The sequence below is a fragment of the Dreissena polymorpha genome, chromosome 1, assembly GCF_020536995.1.
Source record: "Dreissena polymorpha isolate Duluth1 chromosome 1, UMN_Dpol_1.0, whole genome shotgun sequence".
Taxonomy (NCBI): Eukaryota; Metazoa; Mollusca; class Bivalvia; order Myida; family Dreissenidae; genus Dreissena; species Dreissena polymorpha.
In genome coordinates this window covers 74,536,971-74,561,187 of record NC_068355.1, presented here as the reverse complement: position 1 = coordinate 74,561,187, position 24,217 = coordinate 74,536,971, and the positions used below count along the sequence as shown (strand labels likewise).

Below are 24,217 nucleotides of genomic sequence, written 5' to 3'. Positions count from 1 at the left end.
ATATTAAACGCTTCATCTAAACTGAATGTAATGAAACATGGGGGAAATTATGCGGCTTGATCTTGAAACAATCTTTTGATTAATAGCAGCGAGGCAAGTGCGGTCTTACTCTATGGTTACAAGCATCCACGCGCACCCTCTTGATATATCAATGACGCCCGAAGATATTCGACATGCTTGCTCTTCAGTGTAGTTTGTGGGGTCTCGACGTACATTGTTTGTTCAAAATCATTCATTGAACCTCTAAACGTTTATTACAATATGTTGCAATATCAAGTAGTTTGTCTTATGATGAAGAAACTGAATCCCCTAGACGAGTGTATAAACTTATAGTCCATATAATTGCAAACGAGCGTTTGAAAATATGAATGGTGATATCACGTTCACCCTTAAAAATAATTCGTAATAGATATTAATTTACTATACCAAAACGTATGAATACAGACTAAAAATAAAATCAGCAGCGTTCTGAAAACGGACGAAAGCAGTTCAACATAATGATTTTGATTTAACGATGTTGATTGTAAATACGAGTTAAGTTAAAAAAAGGAATATACTTGGTTTAAATATTGGTTTGGCGAAAGTGAGTCTAGTAATTGAAAGGTAAAATACTATCAGTACCGCATTCTGACATTCTGCAAGTCTCTCGTACAGGGCAGTCAGCAACCGTCCTTCGACCAATCTATGTAAATATATGCAAATGTTGGTTTTGGAACCGTCAAACAAGATTAACGCTGACACATCGCGTAAACCTCTGCGCGAGACATGTGGCGCATTACGTCACGTGATGTTTATTCACCGGCTCCTACCATGTTGGTGACCCCGGAAATTGCGGACCTGTCTGGATATCGTTTACAATTGGGATGCCTGAACGCCACATGTAACACGCAGTCAGCTGTCCGTCGGTATTCTATAGTCCCGAAACTCAACAGCTCAGGAACGACAACTTAAAAATATCTAAACGCCATCGATGCACTTTTTTAATTGTATCATTTATTTAAAAGGCATTATCCGGATTTCCACTCTTTGGAAAAAAAACAACACAATCTAATCGTAAAATCATAGTAATCTCGAAAAAGGTATTATAATATTAATTATAATAATTACAAAAACCTGCATGTTTAAACTGTTGTGTACCGTACTTGTAAACACACGTTAGTTAACGGGGTTTGTCATAACGATATATCAAACTACATCCTTTTAATTGTTATATTCGATTTATTGTTTGATTAATATTAAGCATAACATATTCACCATTATGATAATCAAGCTAACTTGAAAGATGAAAAAAAATGCCATTGGTTCTATGCAGATTGTGCATACAGACAGGATTCGTAGAAGTGAATGTTATTCTTTAAAAACTCCTTCAGTTGTAGTCCGATTATCAGTTTTTTTTTTCGTTTATGTAAGTTATTGCTTATTCCCGAATACTGTATCTGTAATGCGCTATCTTAGTCACAAGCAAAACACATAACGATTTATCGATTAACATGATGAACGATACGAAAAGGGGCCAAAATCTTGCACAAACAACATACGAATAGATTATAATATGGTATCGCCTAACACAAATAGAAACAAACAAAACTGTATACGGAGTGAACAAAATTTATTAAACACTAACGATATTCAACAGAATGCTTCAAATTGTATTAACACGAATAAAACATTTGCCATGAAATATCAAGGAAAGAGAGACGGATAAACATATACATATATAAACATTAAGAATTTAATATATAACATGAATATAAAACAATAACGAAACGCATTTTTAATAAACTGGTACATGGTTTTCAAATACAATTTAGATCAAATATGTTATGATTATAAAAAATAAATCTTCATTAAAATGAGCGTCTACTATTAAAAACACGAAAATGAGAGGAAATTAATGTTCATCAGATACAACGGTTGTTTAGCCCCTGATCAACATTTAAAAATTATATATAGAGGATATCACAGTGCCATGAATATCACAGTCTTGTTCTTCGCCACTTATGTTAAATAAACAAATACAGCGATAACAATACAAATGAATAGACAATACATTAGTTAAATGATACTCATTACAAAACTTTTTAGTATCTAAAGCAAAAGCAAGCAAAAATCACGCGATTCTAACAATTAAGTAAGCATGCATTTGACAGTATTTAAATTGATATACAAATACATGAACGATCGTCATTTCGTACCGCGCAAAAATAAACGCTTCGAGTGTCCGTGTATTCATTCATACGAACATACTAACGCTTAAAATGACTTATAACATGTTTACATTAAATATTTTTAACACACGGATGATGAATATGATATATTTTGTTATTTTTTAAGTGTTATGAATGTGAATGGTCTAAAATAATATTGTATTGTATATCACAGACTGCATTCGATACATATGTATGATTCACAGAAAATGTGTTCAGATTGTGATGGGTACAGAAAAACCTCTCCGTTTTTTTTACATTTAGAAGAACGTATTTTGATTTAACATGATGTTATAAACATGGAAACGTTTGTGTGAAAAATGTGATCTTTCAAAGCTATATTGCGTAGTTTGCACTGACATCACTATTTTACAAGACAGGATTCCACCAGCGCAACGTCCTGAACATCTACGTCTTTCCTGGCAGTTACGTCATTACCGTCACCAATGGCATCATGTGGCGGTGCTAACGACAGGAGTCTCTCCTCTATATACAATATATGTAATGTATCACTTTTAGTTGTACATCATCTTGAATCTCATTTTCAACGTTACACATGCAGGGAAATTAAAAGCAAATCTAAAAGATATTTTCACGAAAAATTGCGACAAAGCAATCTATATTTATGCATAAGTATACTGTAATCTATTTATTAATGGAAGAGTTCCTATGACTTTATCAGTCTGCATTCAGCACGATGCGTTTAGTTCCCATATCGCTAGACAAAAGAAAGTCGGACAATTTTATTCCTGTTACGTGGGCAATTTTACAACTCTGGTAACGCTAAAACGTGTTTTCTTAGAAACAAGTAATGTATTGGTTAACTGATTTATTTATTAAAAGAAACTTGTCCCAATTTCTCACAAATGTTTAAGTCTGTTTTGGCAGGATAAGTTTAATATCACGTTTTTTTGCAACACAGGGCACCGACATGTTTTGTAAAAATATAACACGTTTGGGTAAATTGACAAAATTGAGAAAAGTTATTTCAGATTCGCAAATTTTCGTTTAAATTATGATATTTGTGAGGAAACAGTAATACTGAACATTTACCATGCTCTAAAATAACCATTATATGCATCTTTTGACGATTTAAAAACCTGAAAATTATAAAGCGTTGCAACGCGAAACGAATGAATAATTTGGCAAGTTCTGTTGTTGTCGTTATATTTTGTGAAACTACGAGGATTGCTTATATAAAGTATTAAAACATCTGTCCTTGTATCAGGAAGAATGACCAAGTGGTCTAAGTGGTAGACCTTTTACTACAGGACTCCAGGGGTCAGTTGTTCGAGGGTTATTTTTTTTCTTTTTAAATTGTATTCTGTTTTTTTTTTAATGGAGCTTTTTAGGTCCTATGTTTACATTTATCAATATAAAACATTTAATGACAAACTTTAAAACATGCAAAAATCTGTGAAAGGCCCATTTAAAACAAAAATTACATTTGAAATAACCGCAATGAAAACTGTTTTATATACATGATACAGCATTGACTTTTTAACATTTATATGACTCCATTTAATACGCGACTGGAGACAGTTTTTCTTAATATTTTTTCTTCAGAATTTTCTAGAAATCGAGGTCTGCTCAATAATTATCTATATATGGTCAACTACAACCACCAGGGGCGTAGCTGCTATTAGGCACAGCTGGCCCGGGCCTTCTTTTTTAAACATGAAAATATATAAATGCTTTATCTTCGAAAAACACATTAAAATGTTGACCCTGGGGGTCAGGTGTAAGAAATATGCATTTCAAATTGACATAATCACCAGACAATAGATTCTGGTCGTTTTCAAAGGACATATCTTTCAATCATCAACTCTACTTCTTTTTATGTGCATAGATTCTAGCTCGCTTCTTTTTACATGACTTGCTGTTAAAAGTTTATATAGATATACATGTAGATCAACGTGTCTCTCTTTCAACACTACAGTAAGTTGTAATCGATTATCTTTGGATTTTTAAGAAACATTCCGAATGATGTTTATGACCGCGGAAATTTAAAATGGAGCACTTGCCCCCGTATCCCGATCCATTGACTGAATCCGGGTCGGTTCGGTCCCTTGATGCGTAAATAAAACACAATTTAGTTCTCTGACATTGAGATAAAACAGTAAAATATCAAAGAAAAACAGGCCAAAGTCTAATATTTTCTTATCTTATTATTTCTAGATATGCTTTAAATCTCACAACAGACGTTATAGGATTTAAAAAAATCAGGGGGAGGATCCCCGGACCCCCCGTTTTTATGCGAGCCTACAGCTCAAAAAATGCTAGCTACGCCTCTGACCACTGTTTTATATTTCGCACCTGCTGCCCTTTTTCTCAGATAGGGTTCTATGTTCAGGGGCTGGACCCCGTCCTGGAACACCATAACGCCGCGATCTGTTTCTGGCGTAGTCCGGCCGTCATCGCTGTCCGGTATGCATTCACCCTGACGCGGGAAAGAAAAACAGGTAATATCGGGGATGTAATAAGGCCTATATTAAGCATAACAAATGTCATATATAGCATTTCAAATCTACTTGGTATCTATAATTATAAACAATTATTAGTAAGATGACCGGTGAGCGTTTACATTTTTTTTATTTGCACAACGTATTTTTAAACTTCAAACGCTACCGTTACCGTGACGTGTTCTTCCAGTACTCGTCGCTCTGTTTCCTCAGCCTGACGACACTGACGTCTGACGTAGTCGACGTCAAGTGGGTCGAACACCACCTCCACACTTGCACCGCCTGTGACGTCATCAGCGGCCCCACCTTGGTGTACAAATGTGTAAGTCATTACATAGTATTTTAATCGTGTACGACAATAATTTATAAAGACATTTTAATAATAACATCTGAAAGGAAATATTTTTTGTATCCATGCTTATTATTTAAGAGCATTTAATACAAAGAAAGGTATCCATACAGAAAAATAATGTCGTTAAATTCCTATATTATTATATTGATATTATATCAACAATCCTATAATGTTTCGGTTACAGTGAAAAATATACATTATAATTTATTTCATTAATGGTTATTTTTTTAATTTTAATTCTTTAACAAATTATAAATAAGTGTTAATTTTGCTAGTATTAAACTAAAAAACAACGATTGAATTTGTTATCTGTATTTTTCTGTTCACTAGCGCACGTAACTGATCATTCTACCTAGATTGTAAGCTTGAATCGTTGCGATGTCGCCGTCGGTGCTTATTCCCGGTAGGTATTGGCTGCGATCGCAGTACAGCACGTCAGAGACCAGACTAATGGACTGGTCCTTACCTCTGTTCAGAACATCTCGAATCGGGCATCTTTCCGGGGTACCTGTGCTCTGCGGGGTACCGGACGCTTACTGGGGTACTAGTAGGATCGGTGTCTGTAGGTTCGTCATCCTAAAAAAAAAATAATCGTGTGTTGTTTTTAAATTCCAATTTTGTGTTGCCCTTGTGCTGCACGTATAATTCGGTTTTACAAATAAACAAATAGCGCTATTTATCCGCCGAGTTACTGCGTCCAATATCGAAGTTTTCTCTCAGTGGTAACCTACTGCGACCGAAGCGCTATCTAACCGCTGAGTTACTGCGTCCAATATCGAAGTTCTCTCTCAATGATAACCTACTGCATCCGGAGCGCTATCTAACTGCTGAGTTACTGCATCCAATATCGAAGTTTTATCTCAATGGTAACCTACTGCGTCCGAAGCGTTATCTAACCGCTGAGTTACTGCGTTCAATATCGAAGTTCTCTCTCAATGGTAACCTACTGCGTCCGAAGCGCTATCTTACCGCTGAGTTACTGCGTCCAATATCGAAGTTCTCTCTCAATAGTAACCTACTGCGTCCGAAGCGCTATCTAACTGCTGAGTTACTTCGTCAAATATCGAAGTTCTCTCTCAATGGTAACCTACTGCGACGAAAGCGCTATCTAACCGCTAAGTTACTGCGTCCAATATCGAAGTTCTCTCTCAATGGTAACCTACTGCGTCCGAAACGCTATCTAGCCGTTGAGTTACTTCGTCCAATATCGAAGTTCACTCTCAATGGTAACCTACTGCGTCCGAAGCGCTATCTAACTGCTGAGTTACTGCATCCAATATCGAAGTTTTATTTCAATGGTAACCTACTGCGACCGAAGCGCTATCTAACCACTGAGTTACTGCGTCCAATATCGAAGTTCTCTCTCAATGGTAACCTACTGCGACCAAAGCGCTATCTAACCGCTGAGTTACTGCGTTCAATATCAAAGTTCTCTCTCAATGGTTACCTACTGCGTCCGAAGCGCTATCTAACCGCTGAGTTACTGCGTCCAATATCGAAGTTTTATCTCAATGGTACCCTACTGCGACCGAAGCGCTATCTAACCACTGAGTAACTGCGTCCAATATCGAAGTTCTCTCTCAATGGTAACCTACTGCGTCCGAAGCGCTATCTAACCGCTGAGTTACTGCATCCAATATCGAAGTTCTCTCTCAATGGTAACCTACTGCGTCCGAAGCTCTATCTATTGACTTACTGCTGAGTTACTTCGTCCAATATCGAAGTTCTCTCTCAATGGTAAGCTTCTGCGACCGAAGCGCTATCTAACTGCTGAGTTACTTCGTCCGATATCGAAGTTCTCTCTCAATGGTAACCTACTGCGACGAAAGCGCTATCTAACCGCTGAGTTACTTCGTCCAATATCGAAGTGCTTTTTTGATGCTAGACTTGTGAGCCCGATTCAAAAAGGGCTCGAAGGACTTTCAAAACGGTGCGCTTGTTCTCCTTCATGTCTTCTTTGAAGTTTGCTAACGAACTTCGCGCAATGTGCAAGCGTATTGCATTCTGAATCGTCCACACCCACTAACAATCGATATTTGAAATCTGCGCATACTCACCTCCGTGTCGTCCGGTCCCATCAGCCCCTCAATGATGGCCCGCTGCTCACGATTCTGAATCTGTAGGTCCTGGATGCAGTTCTGCTGATGCATAATGAACAGCTTCATCATCGAGATCTGCAACAAAGAACCTATAACGTTTAACAATTTTAATGCCAATTTGTATTTATAATTTAGGTTGTTTGGGGACTACATGTATTTTGTGTAATTTTAGAAATCCAGTGGAGATTTAACCGATTACGAACAAATTAAAATCGTTTTTTTGAATAGAAAGACCAATTGTTTTTAGTCCTTGGTCTGCAGCAAAATTGCATTTGATCAATGCCTGAAAATAGCAGGCCGTGGAGTTATTGCGTCATCACACACGGATCACAAGATCAATGTGAGTAAGAAATGTAGACACCAGTGGCATCACACACCTGTCTGAGTTACATTAGTCACCAAACGCACTATCCACTCTTTACTACTAAACATCCCTCTCTTCCACTTCTTGCTCTCCTGACGTCCTATCGACAGCAAAGGTTGGCAAGAAAACAACCTCAACGCCATCCCCTTGACGGGGTCCAGGATGCCTTGACTTCAGAGTCCCTTGAGCAACACCTCATTCGCACTAAATGGCTCAATCCGCTCATCTCAACTACCTACCTCGGAGTGCTTGGTGAGGTGTATGATACTGGAGAGCTCCTTTTTCGACCTCCTCTAGCGCATTTATTCCATGACACTCAATGTCCTTACCCCTAACACCTTATTCCTACCGCAGACTGCCCGACCTCCGCTAGTGCGCATCCATTACTCTCAAGGCACTTGCCCCGCTAACCCCCAATACATATAAGATTTCTTTGTGAGGTCCAAGACAACCGACTGCTTCTTATCCGGCCTTCGCCGGAGCATAATTTCCTTCCCTTTCTCACCCTCTACTTACCTCGGACTGCTTGGTTAGGTCGAGGATGATTGAGCGCTCCTCGTCCAGCCTCCTCTTGAGCAGCACTTCCGTCAGACTCTCCGCAACTGCTCGACGTTGGCTATACTCGACCACTGGCGGAAAAAGAGAAGTAGTGTTATGGGTGTCGCAATAACGTGTTAAAACTGAAAGTATGAACATCATGACCTCTGAATTTTGACCTTTTTTCAGTATTACGCGATTTAGTAATAATTGTTCGTGTTTTTTTTACCATAAACGTATAATCACAAATCTATTGCTATCAAAGATTTTTTACTTTAGTTAGGTTTTCCGTAAATAAAGTTCTTCAGGTGATAATTATGCTTACACAATTTTACATTTTTACTAATTTGAGCAATATTTCTATGTTTGAAACTAACTTTTGTTTAGTTTTTTTTTTTAAATATGCCTTGTGTATGAGGTCTCATACCGACACCTTTATCTTTGAGCAAGTTATCTGAGGTGTCCATCAGGTTCTGGTACTTGGTCATCTCCTCGACTAGATTCTCGAGTTTTGTCCCCTGCTCCTCAAGCTCCTTCTTGAACTGGTCCCGGACCACAGTCATTGTCTTCTCGCGCTCCTCGATATAAGACTGAGAATGTTAAAGCATCAATCTTTAATATGTAATTTTTATTTCATATCGTAGATGTAAGAATAGTTAACTATTGTGTAAAACAAAAACAAACAAACAACAATAACGTCCCTCCTGACACAGTCATTGTCTTTTGAAGCTACTTGATGTAAGTCTGAGAATGTTATATAACATATTTTTTAAACATATATATTTTTCATAGTTGAATTAAAAATATGAATATTATGTAAAAATAAATCACCAAAAATGCTAGTGACGAAGAAAAAAAAAGTATCGTGTTTTGTTCAAGGATAATTATCAATAAAAATGAATAAAATTGGACTTTCCTGGAGAAGTCCTTTTTCCGAATCAACTGGTTTCCTTTATATAGTAATCACACGTTTAATATCATTCCAACTAATTTTGTTTAGTTAATACATAAACAATACCACTGAGGGTTCCTTACAAATACGAAAATCTGTAAACAAGTTCCTTAAAATAGGATGACAAAAAGGGTAAAGCTCTGATACATTAACTGACGCTGATGAATTCTGCAAATATGAATAATAAAACTATTGAAATAATCATGCAAGTCTAGTTTATTTATCCTTGGGCGTTGAATGTGCACTAGCGCATTATTAATAACTGTATATTCCTGGTTGGCCATTTGGAAAATGTCCATCATGTAAACTTCTTAATCAACACATATCATAAGAGACGTGGGTAAATTAATAACGCGGATTCGATACCTTAACAAAATGCAGCGTCTACCGGTATATGCAAACTTTATATGACTGGTAATGAAATATATGTGTTACAAGGGAGACAAACCATCATCTTCTTCCTTTCATGCTGCAGCTGTTCGCTCAGAAGTTGTTTGCTCTTACCCCATTCGTGGAATATACGCGCGTGACGAATTGCAACATCGCTACAAGTCAGTACCCCTGCAACAAAACAACTGAACTAACGAGTGTAAGAAAAATCAAAATCTGTATCTTGTGTTTATTGTTTGTATTGTTCAAACTTTAATCAATGAATTATACTGTGGTTATATAAAAAAGCTTACATACCGATGGTCCCAATTTAAAATGCCGAACCTACATTTTATTGGAATTTCGCGATTTTGAAACTGTGCAAAGCGGGAAATCAATGCGCATATACCCCAAAAATAAAGAACTAGTTAACCAATCGCAACAGCTCAAAACAGTCATGTGATGAAATAACGAGCCGCAATTGATTGTCAAAATGACGAAGCTGAAAAAAATTGTAACTTCGTTATTTTGCGCGTCAATAAATATATCAAAGTATCATTATAACCATGTATTTTTAAGCTACATTGACAAAACGTAAACTTTTGCTTATAGAATCATTCAATGATGTACATTTTATAGCATTGATGAACGCAAAAAGAGATCAAAATAATATAAAATGTGAGGCCTTAACTTAGTAACTTGTGGACACAACTATATAATAGCTTGTTCCTACAACTTATTAAGTTGTGGTCTCAAAATAATACGTTGTTCCTTCAACTTAATAACTTCTGGCCGCAAGTTACTAAGATGAGATCACAACTTACTAAGTTTGGACCACAACATAGTTTAACCAATCAGATTGGTCGATTCATCTTTACCGTTCAATCACAGTTATTAACCTTATTTTCGTACTATTGTGTGTTCGGGTTCGAGCGCCGGTTTGAGCACTATCCCTGTAAGTTATGGATCCCGGAATTGAGCCCCTGTCTGAGCACTTGCCTCATTAGCGACTGGGTTCAGGGTTCCATCCCCGGTCTGAGCACTAGCAACGTAAGCGTCGGATCCCGGTTTCGAGTCCCGAAGCACTCGCTTCATAAGAGAGTGGCCCATGTTCTTTTTTTTAATTCAAATCCGGGACCCTTCTTGTAAAGGGCGATTGCTATGACCAGGGCTCAATCCCGGGAAGTTGGGAACCATCGCTTACGAGGCGAGTGCTAGATGCCTAAGTTTTCGACGGTCCCTGGGTTCGAATCACTGTATTAGCACTAGTCCTTAAAGCTAATTAGGAGTTTTCGACGGTCGCGGGGTTCGAATCACGATACGAGCACTAGCCCTGAAAGCTTTGGGTCTCTAGATCGAGCCTCGGTTTGAGGACCACCCGATAAGCGACGGCTTGAATTCCGATGTGAAAATTTTCACCAACAGTGACAGGTCCCATGCCCGAGCCACAGTCTGAGTACTAGCCCTGAAAGCTTTGGATCCCGGGTTGAAGCTTGGGTCTTACCACTTGCCCAGTAAGGGAAGGATCCCGGTTGCGAACACACAGGGACTCGAACCAAACAGCCGTCGCTAACATACCATACATAGCATACCAAGCAACATTTCCTGGTTTCGAGTCCCGGAATGAGAGCTCGCCTCGAAGGCGATGGGTGTTCGGGGTTGAGCGCCGGTCTGAGCACTAGCCCTGTAAGCTATAAATCCCGCATTTTTCGGGTCCGGCGCTAAGACTAGGACTTGGATCAGGGTCCGTTCGCTAAATGGTAAGTACTTAAACCGGAATTCGAACCCGGGGCCGATAGCATATAGGGTGAGTGCTCAGGCAGGGCCTCCAAACCGGGGCCCGTTACGTAGGGTGCGAATGCTCAGAATGGGGTCCCAGTCGCTTATTGCAGGGAAAGTCCTTAGACTGGGGCTAAAATCCAAAGACCCATTGTTTAAAAAGGGAGTGATCAGGCCTTTATTCCAAACCGGAATCCGTCGCTTTTGTGGCTAGTTTTCACACCAGGGTTCGAACCCTGAACCCAGTCGCTTACTTGGCGATTGCTCAGATATGGAATCCATAACTTACATGGCAAGTGCTCAGACAGGGCTCGAACTGAGGGTCTATAGCTAACATGGTAAGTGCTCAGACCGGCGCTCGAACCCGAGCACCTAGTAGTATAAGGGTACTAATTGTGATAAAACGCTAAAGATGAAACGGCCAATCTGATTGGTTAAACTTAAAGTAGTGGCTTAAAGTAGTGGCTTAGTTAGTTGGTCCCCCAAATTATTTAGTTGAAGCAACAACTAATAAGTTGTGGAAACAAGTTAGGAAGTTGTCGCCGCAAGTTTCTAAGCTGACCCTCAACTTAATAAGTTGTTCCAAAAAGTTATTAAGATGAAGGAATAACTTAATAAGTTGAATGAACAAATAACTGTAAGTTGAGGCCTAAACTTAATAAGTTTTGGAAACAAGTTATGGAATTGTGGCCACAAGTTACTAAGCTGAGGTATCAACCAATCCCTGCAAAAGACGAAAATATCTTACCAGACATGAGGTCCTATAACTTTTAAAATTTACCGGACCTCACCAGATTTTAAGGCACCTCGTTCTTATTAAATAAACAATAAAAATTAACCCTTTGTAGAGTTTATTTTCATTATATATAATGTTCACATTGTATAAAAATACTACATACAATAAAATAACTTTATTGAATCCCGTTCTGTGAAATCATTTGGTAACACTTTCAGTTAAAGGAGAAGAAAGCTTTGTGATTCTTATTATACATTACAAGTAATTGTAAACGGCTATATAAAACGTTAGTAATCTAAGAGTAATCACGTGACGATGAAGATGGCAACATCCGTTCCCAATCAGGTATTTTGCGCCGCTTTATACCCTTTATTACTTGTGTTTAATTTTTCAATGCTGCTCACCTTCCAGCAATATCAGTAAGAAAGTGGTAGGCGTTTATCTCGTATAAACATTCGCTTTATATCACGACTTTAGTCGCTACGAATTTCCACAGCGGGATCTGTAATTTTGTGATTCCTCTGAGAATTTCGCAATTCTTTGAAACCATTAACATTAAATTTCAACCACTCAACAATGTGCTGTGTCGCCTACGTCACGAAACAAAGTGCAATATTCGACTGGTTCTAAGAATTGCGCGTGGAGTTTTTTTACGGCACAAAAAAAGATAGCCAGTTCGACTACAGTATTTGGTAAACACGTTTTATTTTAAAGTTAAATAATCTATCGAAGTGAAAGAAACAAAAAGCAGTCCGTATTATTTAAACATAGTCATAGTTTTGTGTTCATGTTTTATCAAAGCCTTATATTTGTAGTTTATTATGTCGGACACGAGGTCCGACAGTTTTAGATATATTATCGGACCTCAGCACATTTTATCAGGTTTGTCTGAGGACAGGTCCGACGTCTTTCGCATGGGTTGGTATCAACCTAATAAGTTGTGGGGACAACGTACTTAGTTGTTTCCACAAGTTATTTTAAAAGTTGTTTCCACAAGTTATAAAGTTGAAGCCACAACTTATGAAGTTGTTCCCGTGCTTTTATAAGTATTCCCACAAGTTACTAAGTTGAGGCCACAATATAAATAAAGAATTGCGGTTGTCACCTCTGTGCCAACGTGTAAAACAGGAAAACACGCATTGCTTTGCTATATCTAATGTAAAAAATTGGAATAATTCATTCTTTTGAAAGAAAATCTATTACAATTAGCTGATCAATTTGCTGAAACATCACAAACATCACATAAATGCAAGTCTAAATGACGAAGATACATTTTACAGCAGATTTATTAACTAAACGTCAAATAATTTCATACGAACATGCTCCATCATGCGACACTTTTAAAAATGTTAAAAATAATATTTATTTGATTTTGTGCAAGAAATGATAAACAAAAATACGTCTCCTGAAAACTAACTTATGTTTTTGTAAGTTCGGCATTTTAAATTGGGACCATCGATATGTTTTTAATATCTTATAGAAAATGGAACAATACGACTACCGCATTTATGAAACAATTGAATTAAAACTTTCATTTATTTTCTTATTAACGGAGTCAAATAAAAAATGTCAAAGTTTTCCTGATCACTATGTATAAAACTATTTTAATTTACTGAAACATTATAACGAACCGATTTCATTCGGCTACAAGATATCAACCACTGCACAACATAATATTAAGAGTCTTAACATTGATATTTAAACGATACACAAGTTTTGTTCATCTTTTTAAAGTCATTTTATTGGCTTTGCAAATAAATACAACTGATGAAAATATATAATTCGCAAGACTGTTTTGAATTATTTAATTAGATTTTACATTACACTATCGTGAAAAGAACACTAATTTACCGACCTTTAAGTTCCCCTGCGAACATGGCAAGTCTCTTCTGAAACTCGATGAAGAGATCAATACAGATGTTCCTCGATACGACGTGAGCAGTGCTGTCAATCAAAGCCTCCGTCTTTACAGTTGTCATTTCACCATCTATAGTATCTTCGGTAGGCCCCGCAGTATCTTTGTGAGGGTTCGATGCATTTTCAGGAGCATCAGTTGTGTCATTACAGTCAGTCAACGCGTCGCTGTCCTTTGCAGTATTATGTCCAATGTCCGTTGTATCTCCAGTTGCGCTTTCGATTTTTTCGGAATCGTTAGCGGCCTCTTGGATTTCAGCTTTTCTGGAATCTGGTTAGGAAGAGTCGAATTGTGTTTAGTTCTGATTAACTATTGCTTTGGTGTGAAAGCAATATGAAAAAAATAACTATGTAGCAGAATGTATTAAGATATTGTATAATTGTCGAGATTTATAACACGTGTATTTCAATTATAGAATTTGTAAAATCCAGTCAAAATATGCTGATCATGTCCAGTCATTATTAAGTTTACACTGATATTCTTGCAATCGGGGTTTAGAAGTCAGCATTATAGTTTATACTGTAAAACACATGGTGTATCCCACAGAACGGATAAAACACACTTTTTATTTGCAAGTTCAAGCGACTTCAACGTCTTTACATAAGATTTATATTACTATGCGCATGTTGCACATTCAAGCAGCAAAAGGTTTATCACAACAAAACTTGTCTCACCAATATCCCCCATTTCCGGGTTTGACTCCTCATTGAATTCGTCGGCTTCCACCTCAGTTCTCATTTCTGACCCAGGGACCTCATCCGTTTCCCCGTTCGGCATATCTGCATCCTGCAAACTCAGGAGCCGTTCTATGGCGGTCGTCAGACGATGTAGAACCACTTCCAGATCGTAGTTACGACTCTCTAGCAAGGTCATTCTCTGTGCACGGGAGAAATTTGTTTGTGGTTATAGCGCTTCATATCACTACCTCGTTATAGTAATATTATGAAATATAATTATTATGAGATGTTATATTGTAAAAATATGTAAACAAATAAATGATAATTTATAATGTAACATGCACGGTCTTTATTATGTAACAATTGACTTTTTGAGGAAAAACGTTCGTAATGTCAACCAAAGAAAACCCAACAAAAATGAATTCCTAAACACTGTTAAAGAACGTTACATCATGATTGGTTGGCATGTCACAAATTAATACACTGTATATCTACCGTGTTTTAGTTTAAACCTATTTATTTTACATGATTGCATGGAAAGCCTACGACTAAAAACATTATCCAGTCCGTTTCTTGGGACTAGAACCAGCACTTGGTGTCTTTGGGGGCGTTCAAAAGAACGTGGCGGTAGCCGATGTCTGTTAATATATTTTACTAGTTAATATCACATCACACTTTATGGAAGCCTAGTTAATAAGTGTGAATTATATTGATTCAGATTATCTACACTATTATCACATACAACATATCGGACCCAACATTGGAATACATGTATATGTATAAAATTAGTAAGCTTTTGCAAACAATTAGTAAACAAGAGTTTATACCTGAATGCAAAAGATGAACAACTTGAAAGTAACATGTATACAATTAAAATTCCACACACAATTACACAATAATCAGAATCAGCGTTCTCTAAATACGATATGCTTCTTGATCGATGTTGATACTAAGCATTTACGGATAACGTTTTACCTACGACGGATTCAAGAATGAAATAACATATTGGTAAAATAATATGTTTAAATAGCACAAAGTATTTATGTAAAACAACATACAGGTGCTATGTTTACGACTTAATGGTTGATTCACGGCATTCACATCATATCTTACTCGCCCCTCATATTACAAGGCGAAGCGGAGCAAGGTAACCAAAATATATCGTTTTGAAACCCGTTTTTCGCATTAGTTACTGCATGCAATAATTTACTGATCAATTTAGTCATTTGAAACTTCCAACGAATGATTTATGCCATACGTCAACGTATTCCTCCTCAATCAGCGCTATTCGAACGTCGCCGTCTGTTTCGATGTAGTAATCCTCATCATCCTCGGTGCCTGTTTCGTAGGCCCCGCCCTCCTGGCTCGCCAACCCCGGAGAGTCCGTGCACGAGCTGCCCTCCAATTTGAACTGCTGCTCCACATTATGCGGATGGTAAACAATTAGTATTACTTGTACTCACTTCTTCTTAAAGCGAGTTGATGTAGTACTATTTGATGTTGTTGTAGTTTTAGTAGAAGCAGTGGTTGTAGTGAAAGGAAGTGATAGTTGTATAATTATTATAATCATTAGCATTATTAATATTATTAGTTTTATTAGTTGTAGTAGTAGTAGCAGAAGCAGTAACAGTAGTATTTTAGTAGTAGCATCATCATCATCATCATCAGCAGCAGCAGCAGAAGCAGCAACAACAACATTAACATCAGCATCATGAGCAGCATTAGCATTAGCAGAAGTAGTAGAAGTAGTAGTAGTAGTAGTAGTAGTAGTAGTAGAAGTAGTAGTTGTAGTAGTAGTAGTAGTAGTAGTAGTAGTAGTAGTAGTAGTAGTAGTAGTAGTTGTTGTAGTTGTAGTAGTAGTAGTAGTAGTAGTAGTAGTAGTAGTAGTAGTAGTAGTAGTAGTAGTAGTAGTAGTAATAGTAGTAGTAGTAGTAGTAGTAGTAGCTGTAGTAGTAGTAGTAGCAGTAGCAAGAACAGTAGTCGTAAAGAGACACATTTATGTCTATATTGCGTTATCAGAGTAATAAATAAACGTCTTATATTCATGAAATACATCATATAGTTAAGAATGACCATATCAAACTACTTTGAGGGCACATACTTAGACCTTCTGTATGAGGAACAATACAAACAGTGACACAACCGCGATAATACCATTAAACATGTTTACCTACCTCTTGCGAGGTCGGTTGCTGGATTCCTACGAAGTCCCGTGCGTTTACCTCACTCACTGCCGACGGCGAATCCTCGAGATTTTCAACGATCTCTCTCGTCTAAAACCACGGCATTTAACTCGTTGAAATGTATTTAAAAAAGAAAGTATTTGGGTTTGGAAAACTCTCTAAATTTACCGTACCAAGAAATGCGTGTATTTTTTTTATCAGTATTAGCATCATCTATACACATGCCCAATCATTAATCTGTGTTGGCAAACGGTCGGGTGATTTGGTTCACCTGTTTGGAATGGTTATTAATTTTATCTTATTATAACCTCGACATATACACTCAAATAAATATGGGTCGATCTATAAGAATCATATGCACCACAAAAGTCTATATATATTATTATCCCCCGCCATAGGCTGAGGGATATTGTTTTGGCGTTGTCCGTCCGTCCTTCCGTCCGTCCGTCCGTCCGGAGCCATATCTTGGAAGTGCTTTTGCGGATTTCACTGAAACTTGGTATGAGTATATATATGGATAAAAGGATGATGCACCCCAAATGGCATATTACACCATCTGATAATAATAGAGTTATGGCCTTTTGTATCTTGAAAAATGCTTTTTTTAGTGTCAAATATAACACTTTTGTGTCCAGAAGCATATTGGCGGGGGATATCAATTCAACGAATTTGCTTGTTGTGCTCAATTTGTCTGTGCAATCCTCGGTGGTACAGAGAGCAGTATTGATGTTTTGTTAGAATAGGCACTAAACATGACCACGCGATTTGTTGTATAGTCAAGAGCATATTTATTGAAAAAAGTTTTGTTTTAAATTTTATACTGGAATTTTCTTTGATTATTGTACTTTTAATAAATCTAGCAAACGGATAATCCAATCAGTACTAAGGACACATTAGCGTGTACGTCGTTAGGGCGAATTTTGATAAAATACTGACATGTAATTTTAAGGAAAATCAGACTATATAAAAAACACGCAAACAATATACTTTATCATGCTGTTGGTTGTGTACCACTACATTTGATTTCGTTTTAATATTATACCGAATATTTTATGTTTACTCAGTAAATGCAAAGTCCAAAGAAACAGGGTCGCAAGTCACTCGCAACTATATTGGAGCAAGTTGTTTTAATGTTGTCTTCGTATGCATAGCAGCAGATCACAAAGCATATTTTTTATCCGACAGCATAGATCTAATTAAAAATAATAGAGATCAAGCTACCGAATAATGAATTAAATGTAAAAAGTTCAAATTTAATATTTTTGACTGCCCCCCCCCCCCCCCCCTCCCCCATTGCAGCTTATAACTTCATCTGTACAATGCAAACGACATAGATAACAAAATGTGAATCAATATTCAAGTGAATATAGGTAAGTCTTCAGTTACATAGAACTGTACTCATTTTATATCCAATATCTTATGAAATACGTCGATATAGCCTTCTACACGATGATAGGGCGAATACCACAACTTTTCCGCTCACCGTCGAAATTTTATACTTCTGACAAGCGCACCGTATCGTTCTGTCAAAAACATGGCCTCAACCTTTTTGGCGAGTACAGAAATGAAAGAAAAAAAAACAAGATAGAAGGTAAGATGATAATAAAAAGATATTCCATCGAACGAAGTATACACTTTACATATAATTGCCGTTTACCGCATCAAAATTGAGTCTCTTTTAACTTCAAAACTTTGAAAACAATTTGAGCATGTCTTGAAAGAAGTGACTTTCATGACGCGAAAAATCGTATTTGTTTGCAGATTTTAAACATTTTAAATGAAAGATTTTTTTGTGAAACGGTATTTTATGGTAGAAGAATCAATTAACAACACATTATGACATGCTTTATTGAATATAACTGTGATTTTTACATTTACACGTGTTAGCAAGTATGCACCGCCCAACACTGACATTATAGAAATATGGACACCCCTCAACAATGTCCGTAAAGGCACCGCATCTTTATGATTTTTTGGCACCGCTTTATTCTGATATTTTTTCTTTCAGATGGAAGAGACGTTCAAATGTATGTTTAAACAAACCAAAAAACAAGAAACGGAGCCTTTTTCCTCCCGGTGCTGAATATGATACCAGCGCATCTCCAGGCGACCGTCAACCGGCATGTACCAGCTCGACGTATGTCACAGAGACACCAACTGATCAGTGCCGCCCAGCCTTCCATGACAATATTGTTAATGCTCCACACAAACGGAAAACCAAGAAAGCAAGATCATCATAAAAGAAATTATTTGAAAATAGCAGTTTAGAAAACATGACTGAAAAAGTGACACATCTATTACCAGGTTTCTTTCAAAAATTACACTCGGCAAATTTATGCTATGACTTTTGTAACTTTATCAATTTGGTATGTAACAACAAGTTTCCGCTGACAAATATTGCTCTTCTATTGTTTCTGGATGCTGTCAGGTGGTACGGTCTACCGATAACCTCAATGATGATATACAAAGAAGACACCATGAAATTCTGGAGAGTTGTGCATAGATTATTTCACGGAAAAGTGTTAAGATTCATGTTTGGGGTCATAATTGTTAACAAATATAAAGCACAAAATTTATTAAAACAATGTCAAATAATGGCTTCATACTGAATCACGATGGTAAACAAGTGTACAAACCGTTTCAAAGCAATATTACAGTGTACTTTGAACATATTTGGGTTTCAATTTATTTATTATAATACTTGACGGAAATAATTATATATGATTCGAACCCTTTACATCTCGTAAAAACGGACCGCGCTGTAATGTCTTATCTATGGAGACGTGCACTCACACGCTTCTATAGACAGTCTCAAAAAAGTAGTTTTTTATAATTGTAACCCCTTTTTTCTGATTTAAGTAGTCGAGAGCATATTTGGTATATACCGTTGGTTTTGGCCAAAAACACCAAAGTCATATTTCAGTAAATGTAACCAATGCAACATCACAATGCACACTCTATAGATAACTTAATTTATTATTTCTTTCGGTTAGTTTTACACCAACATTTGCCTATACCTTTCTATAATCGAAGCTTGACATCTTTTCATTTACGGATTATGAATCTGAAATCAATAAATAATAATTATCAATTATGATTGTATTATACCACAACAATAAAGATAAATTGAAACATGAGACTTAAACATTTGCCCTCCACGTAATGGAAAGCAAGACAATCGATCCCGGCAAACCTTTTTTTGGTGCAAGCATGTAATCATTTTCATGATAAAATTTGGGACATGTAACTTTGATAAATGGAAGATTATCGTAAATAAATTAAGCTCACGATGGCTTGTTATAGCTTATCATTTTAAACCACGTGCAGAAGTTAGCGGTGCCACGAATTTCAGTTACATGGAATATATATACGGTGCTTATAATCAGTGTTGCGCGGTGCATCGATTTTTATGTAAGTGATGCATGTTTTCACCAAAATTAGGCCTTTAACAGATATTGAAACAAACAGCTTCGTATGGCATGTTCTTTTTATATATACAATGATTTAAGTCTGTCACATCAGGTCTGACACATCGAAAATAATCGGATTATTACATTTTTCTCACAAGTAGCCTACGAATGGTGTCGAGCGCGACACGACTTTTTGTAAACACTTGTTCAAAGTCATGCTAAATATAAAACGACTAGTAAACTTTTAAATAGACGACATATTGGTTCAGAAATTCGGTGGAGTGCTTCGCAAGTGGCAATCATTTTTCAGTGTCTTATAATAAAACATTTTGTCACCTACTTACCGGATTTGTCTTTGTCCGCAATGTTACTTTTCGTCAAAAGGATACGGTGCACTTGTCAGAAGTATAAAATTTCGACGGTGAGCGGAAAAGTTGTGGTATTCGCCCTATCATCGTGTTCTATAGTTGTGTAAGAAGTGAGAAGTCAAAACAAAAATGTTTCCTACCATATTCAGACGTTGAATCTCCAGCAGATCATCGCTTCTAGACCGAACAAGCTGCGTAAAATGAAAGTCATCATCTTCATCGCTCTCAACTTTAAACCCCAAATTTACCTCGCCATGTAATCCGGTCGTGCAGTATTCGTCTGCACGCAGAGAACCGGCGGTGTCCGCGGCATTCATCGCTACCGGATCCTTACCGCTGATCCTTGCTGAATTTTGGACGAGTTCGACATGTTTCTCTGCCATTGTCATTGTCCCCACAGCTGCGTTGTTGGACCTTTCATGATCATCTTCTTCGTGTATTTCCGAAAGCTCAGAATAAATCTCCATCACCGCATCGACATCGGTTTCCTTATTCTCGCGGACATCGCCGTGTATCAAATCGGACATTTTTCAAACGGATCTATTGTTCTGTCGAGAAAACGATGCAGAAATCAAAGATCGCGCGAGTGCGTTATTTACTTCTACGTCATAATCCTGAGATGACGTCACATTTGATGACGCAATCCACATATCGCTGGCTTAGAGCAAAACGGTCGTAACTGACTTTTTGGGCTAGATTGAACTTTACCGGTACGCAGTTGTTTACCAATATCGACAAAGCGGGGGTTTGGGGGCGGTAGCCCCCGATACTAAAGAAATATATATGATAAAAGGATTATAAGGTGTTGCGTTAGTTGTTATGTGTTAGGTGTTAAAGGGATCTTTTCACGCTTTGGTAAATTGACAAAATTGAAAAAAGTTGTTTCAGATTCGCAAATTTTCGTTTTAGTTATGATATTTGTAAGGAAACAGTAATACTGAACATTTACCATGGTCTAATATAGCCATTATATGCATCTTTTGACGATTTTAAAACCTAAAAATTATAAAGCGTTGCAACGCGAATTGATTGAATAATTTGGAGAGTTCTGTTTTTGTCGTTAAATTTTGTGAAACTACGAAGATTGCTTATATAAGGTATAAAATACTTCAAGTATATGTACTCGGCGGAATAGCTCAGTAGGCTAAAGCGTTTTTACTTCAGGACTCTGGCAGGACTCCTGGGGTCACTGGTTCGAAACCTGGTCCGGGCAATGTTCTTTTCCTTTTTTTAATTTTATTCTTGATTTTTTACTGGAGCCTTTACGATCCAATGTTTACATTTATCGATATAAAGCATAAAATGAATAAGTTAAAAAATGCCAAAATCTGTGAAAAGGCTCCTTTAAGGGTTAGGGTTAGGGTTAGGGTGCGCTGTTTGATGTTAAGTGTTGCGTACCGGTAAAGTTCAATCGTCCCAAATATTTTTTTAATGATGGAAGAAAATACAAAAATTTACATTTATTTGAATTCAAGTTGGATTACCTGGAGTACATGAAATGCATTTCATTGTGCTTGTTTTTAACCAATAACTATCACTATAAAGTATTATCACTATAACCCTCTTTCTGAATTCAAATACAAACTACAATGTTTTCAAATATATTTATTGTGATATACGAAAAATGTTAAGACAAAAACTAGTACAAAATCCTGTTGATCTTTTTCCTACCTTTTGAGCATCATAATTATAATTGTCTCAGTCTGACATGTTACACATTGGTACCATTGTCTCAGTCTGACATGCTATGTACTGGTATCATTGTCACAGTTTGGCATGATACATACCGGTACCATTGTCTCAGTCTGACATGCTAGTACCATTGCCACAGTCTCACATGCTACTTACTGGTATAATTGTAACAGTCTGACATGCCACGCACTGGTACCATGTCACAGTCTCAGATGCTTCACATTGGTACCATTGTCACCATTGGACATGCTACGTACTGGTATAATTGTCACAGTTTGACATGCTATATACTGGTATAATGGTCACAGTCTCAGAGGCTACGCACTGGTATAATTGTAACAGTCTGACATGACATGTACTGGTACAATTGTCACAGTCTGACATGCCACGTACTGGTACCATGACACAGTCTCAGATGCTACCTACTTGTATCATTGACACAATCTGACATACCACTTACTGGAATAATTGTCACAGTCTGACATGCTACGTACTGATACAATAGTCACAGTCTCACATGCAACCTACTGGTACCATTGTCACAATCTGACATGCTACGTACTGGTATTATTGTCACAGTCTTACATGCTCCGTGCGGGTAAAATTGTCACAGTCTGACATTTTAAGTACTGGTATAATTATCACAGTCTACCACGCTATGTACTGGTACCACTGTCACAGTCTAACATGCTATGTACTGGTTCCATTGTAACAGTGGGACATGCTAGGTACTGGTACCATTATCACAGTCTGACATGCTATGTACTGGTACCATTGTCTCAGTGTAACATGCTACATACTGATACCATTGTCACAGTCTCACATGCTACTTACTGGTATAATTTTCTCAGTCTAACATGCTACATACTGGTATAATTGTCACAGTCTCACATGCTACGAACTGGTACCATTTTAACAGACTTAAATGCTATGTACTGGTACCGTTGTAACAGTCTGACATGCTACCTACTGGTATCATTGTCACAGTTTGACCAGCTATGTACTGGTTCAATTGTCACAGTCTGACATTCTTCATACTGGTATAATTGTCACAGTCTGACAGGCTACGCACTGGTAAAATTGACACAGTCTCACATGCTACGTACTGGTACCATTGAAATAGTTTGAAATGCCATGTACTGGTACCATTGTCACAGTCTCATAAGCTGCGTACTGGTATAATTGTCTCAATCTCACATGCTACATGCTGGTATAATTGCCACAGTCTCACATGCTACGTACTGGAACCATTGAAACAGTCTGATGTGACACGTACTGGTACCATTGTAACAGTCTGACATGCTAGGTACTGGTACCATTGTCACAGTCTTACTTGCTACGCACTGGTATAATTGAAACAGTCAGACATGGTAGGTACTGGTACCATTGTCACAGTCTTACATGCTACGTACTGGTATCATTGAAACAGTATGACATGCTAGGTACTGGTACCATTGTTACTGTCTGAAATGCCACGTACTGGTATCATTGAAACAGTCTGACATGCCAGGTACTGGTACCATTGTCACAGTCTTACATGCTAAGTACTGGTATAATGGTCACAGTCTAACATGCTATGCACTGGTACCATTATCACAGTGTAACATGCTATGTACGGGTGCAATTGTAACAGTCTGACATGCTACCTACTGGTACCATTTTCCCTGTCTGACATGCCACGTACTGGTATCAGTGAAACAGTCTGACATGCTACGCACTGGTACTATTGTCACAGTATCACATGCTAGGTACTGGAACAATTGTAACAGTTTGACATGCTACGTACTGGTACCATTTTCACAGTTTAACTGTTACTTACTGGTATAATTTTCACAGTCTGAACTGCTAGGTACTGGAACCATTGTCACAGTCTGAAATGCTACGTACTTGTACCAATGTAACAGTCTGCAATGCTAAGTACTGGTATCGTTGTAACAGTCTGACTGGTTAATTGTGCTGGGACAATTGTCACAGTCTGACATGCTTCTTACTGGTACCATTGTCACAGTCTATTATGCTGCATCCTGGTATTATTGTCACAGTCTAACAGGATACAAACCAGTACCATTTTCACAGTCTGACATACTAGTACTGGTACGATTGTAGCGTTTTTAT

The 24,217-nt window shown here is 37.4% G+C and overlaps 1 protein-coding gene across 4 annotated transcripts; it reads right to left on the bottom strand.

Annotated features, from left to right (window-relative positions):
- Positions 1 to 1,592: 1,592 nt before the first annotated feature.
- On the bottom strand, positions 1,593 to 21,031 carry LOC127835389 (uncharacterized). 4 transcript variants are annotated; one of them, XM_052361807.1, is made up of 13 exons: positions 20,551 to 21,031; positions 16,624 to 16,722; positions 15,708 to 15,863; positions 14,447 to 14,648; positions 13,713 to 14,042; positions 9,422 to 9,534; positions 8,449 to 8,611; positions 8,001 to 8,113; positions 7,079 to 7,195; positions 5,374 to 5,597; positions 4,836 to 4,975; positions 4,524 to 4,647; positions 1,593 to 2,693 (listed from the first exon to the last, which is right to left on the bottom strand). In XM_052361807.1, exons 1-10 carry the CDS (start codon positions 20,935 to 20,937, stop codon positions 5,484 to 5,486), a joined length of 1,794 nt encoding a protein of 597 aa, XP_052217767.1. In that variant the 5' UTR covers positions 20,938 to 21,031; the 3' UTR covers positions 1,593 to 2,693; positions 4,524 to 4,647; positions 4,836 to 4,975; positions 5,374 to 5,483. The 4 variants fall into 4 exon arrangements, with proteins under 4 accessions (XP_052217767.1, XP_052217758.1, XP_052217772.1 ...); XM_052361798.1 differs by having other exon boundaries at positions 4,842 to 4,975; XM_052361812.1 differs by having other exon boundaries at positions 4,842 to 4,975; positions 8,455 to 8,611.
- Positions 21,032 to 24,217: the final 3,186 nt, after the last annotated feature.

Coding starts and splice junctions, on each gene's coding strand:
- LOC127835389 (XM_052361807.1), bottom strand. CDS start 20,937: ATGTCCGATTTGATACACGGCGATGTCCGCGAGAATAAGGAAACCGAT. Junction 15,864..16,623: donor AGCAACCGACCTCGCAAGAG/GTAGGTAAACAT, acceptor AATGTGGAGCAG/CAGTTCAAATTGGAGGGCAG. Junction 8,612..9,421: donor ATGAAAGGAAGAAGATGATG/GTTTGTCTCCCT, acceptor TAACATTCTCAG/TCTTATATCGAGGAGCGCGA.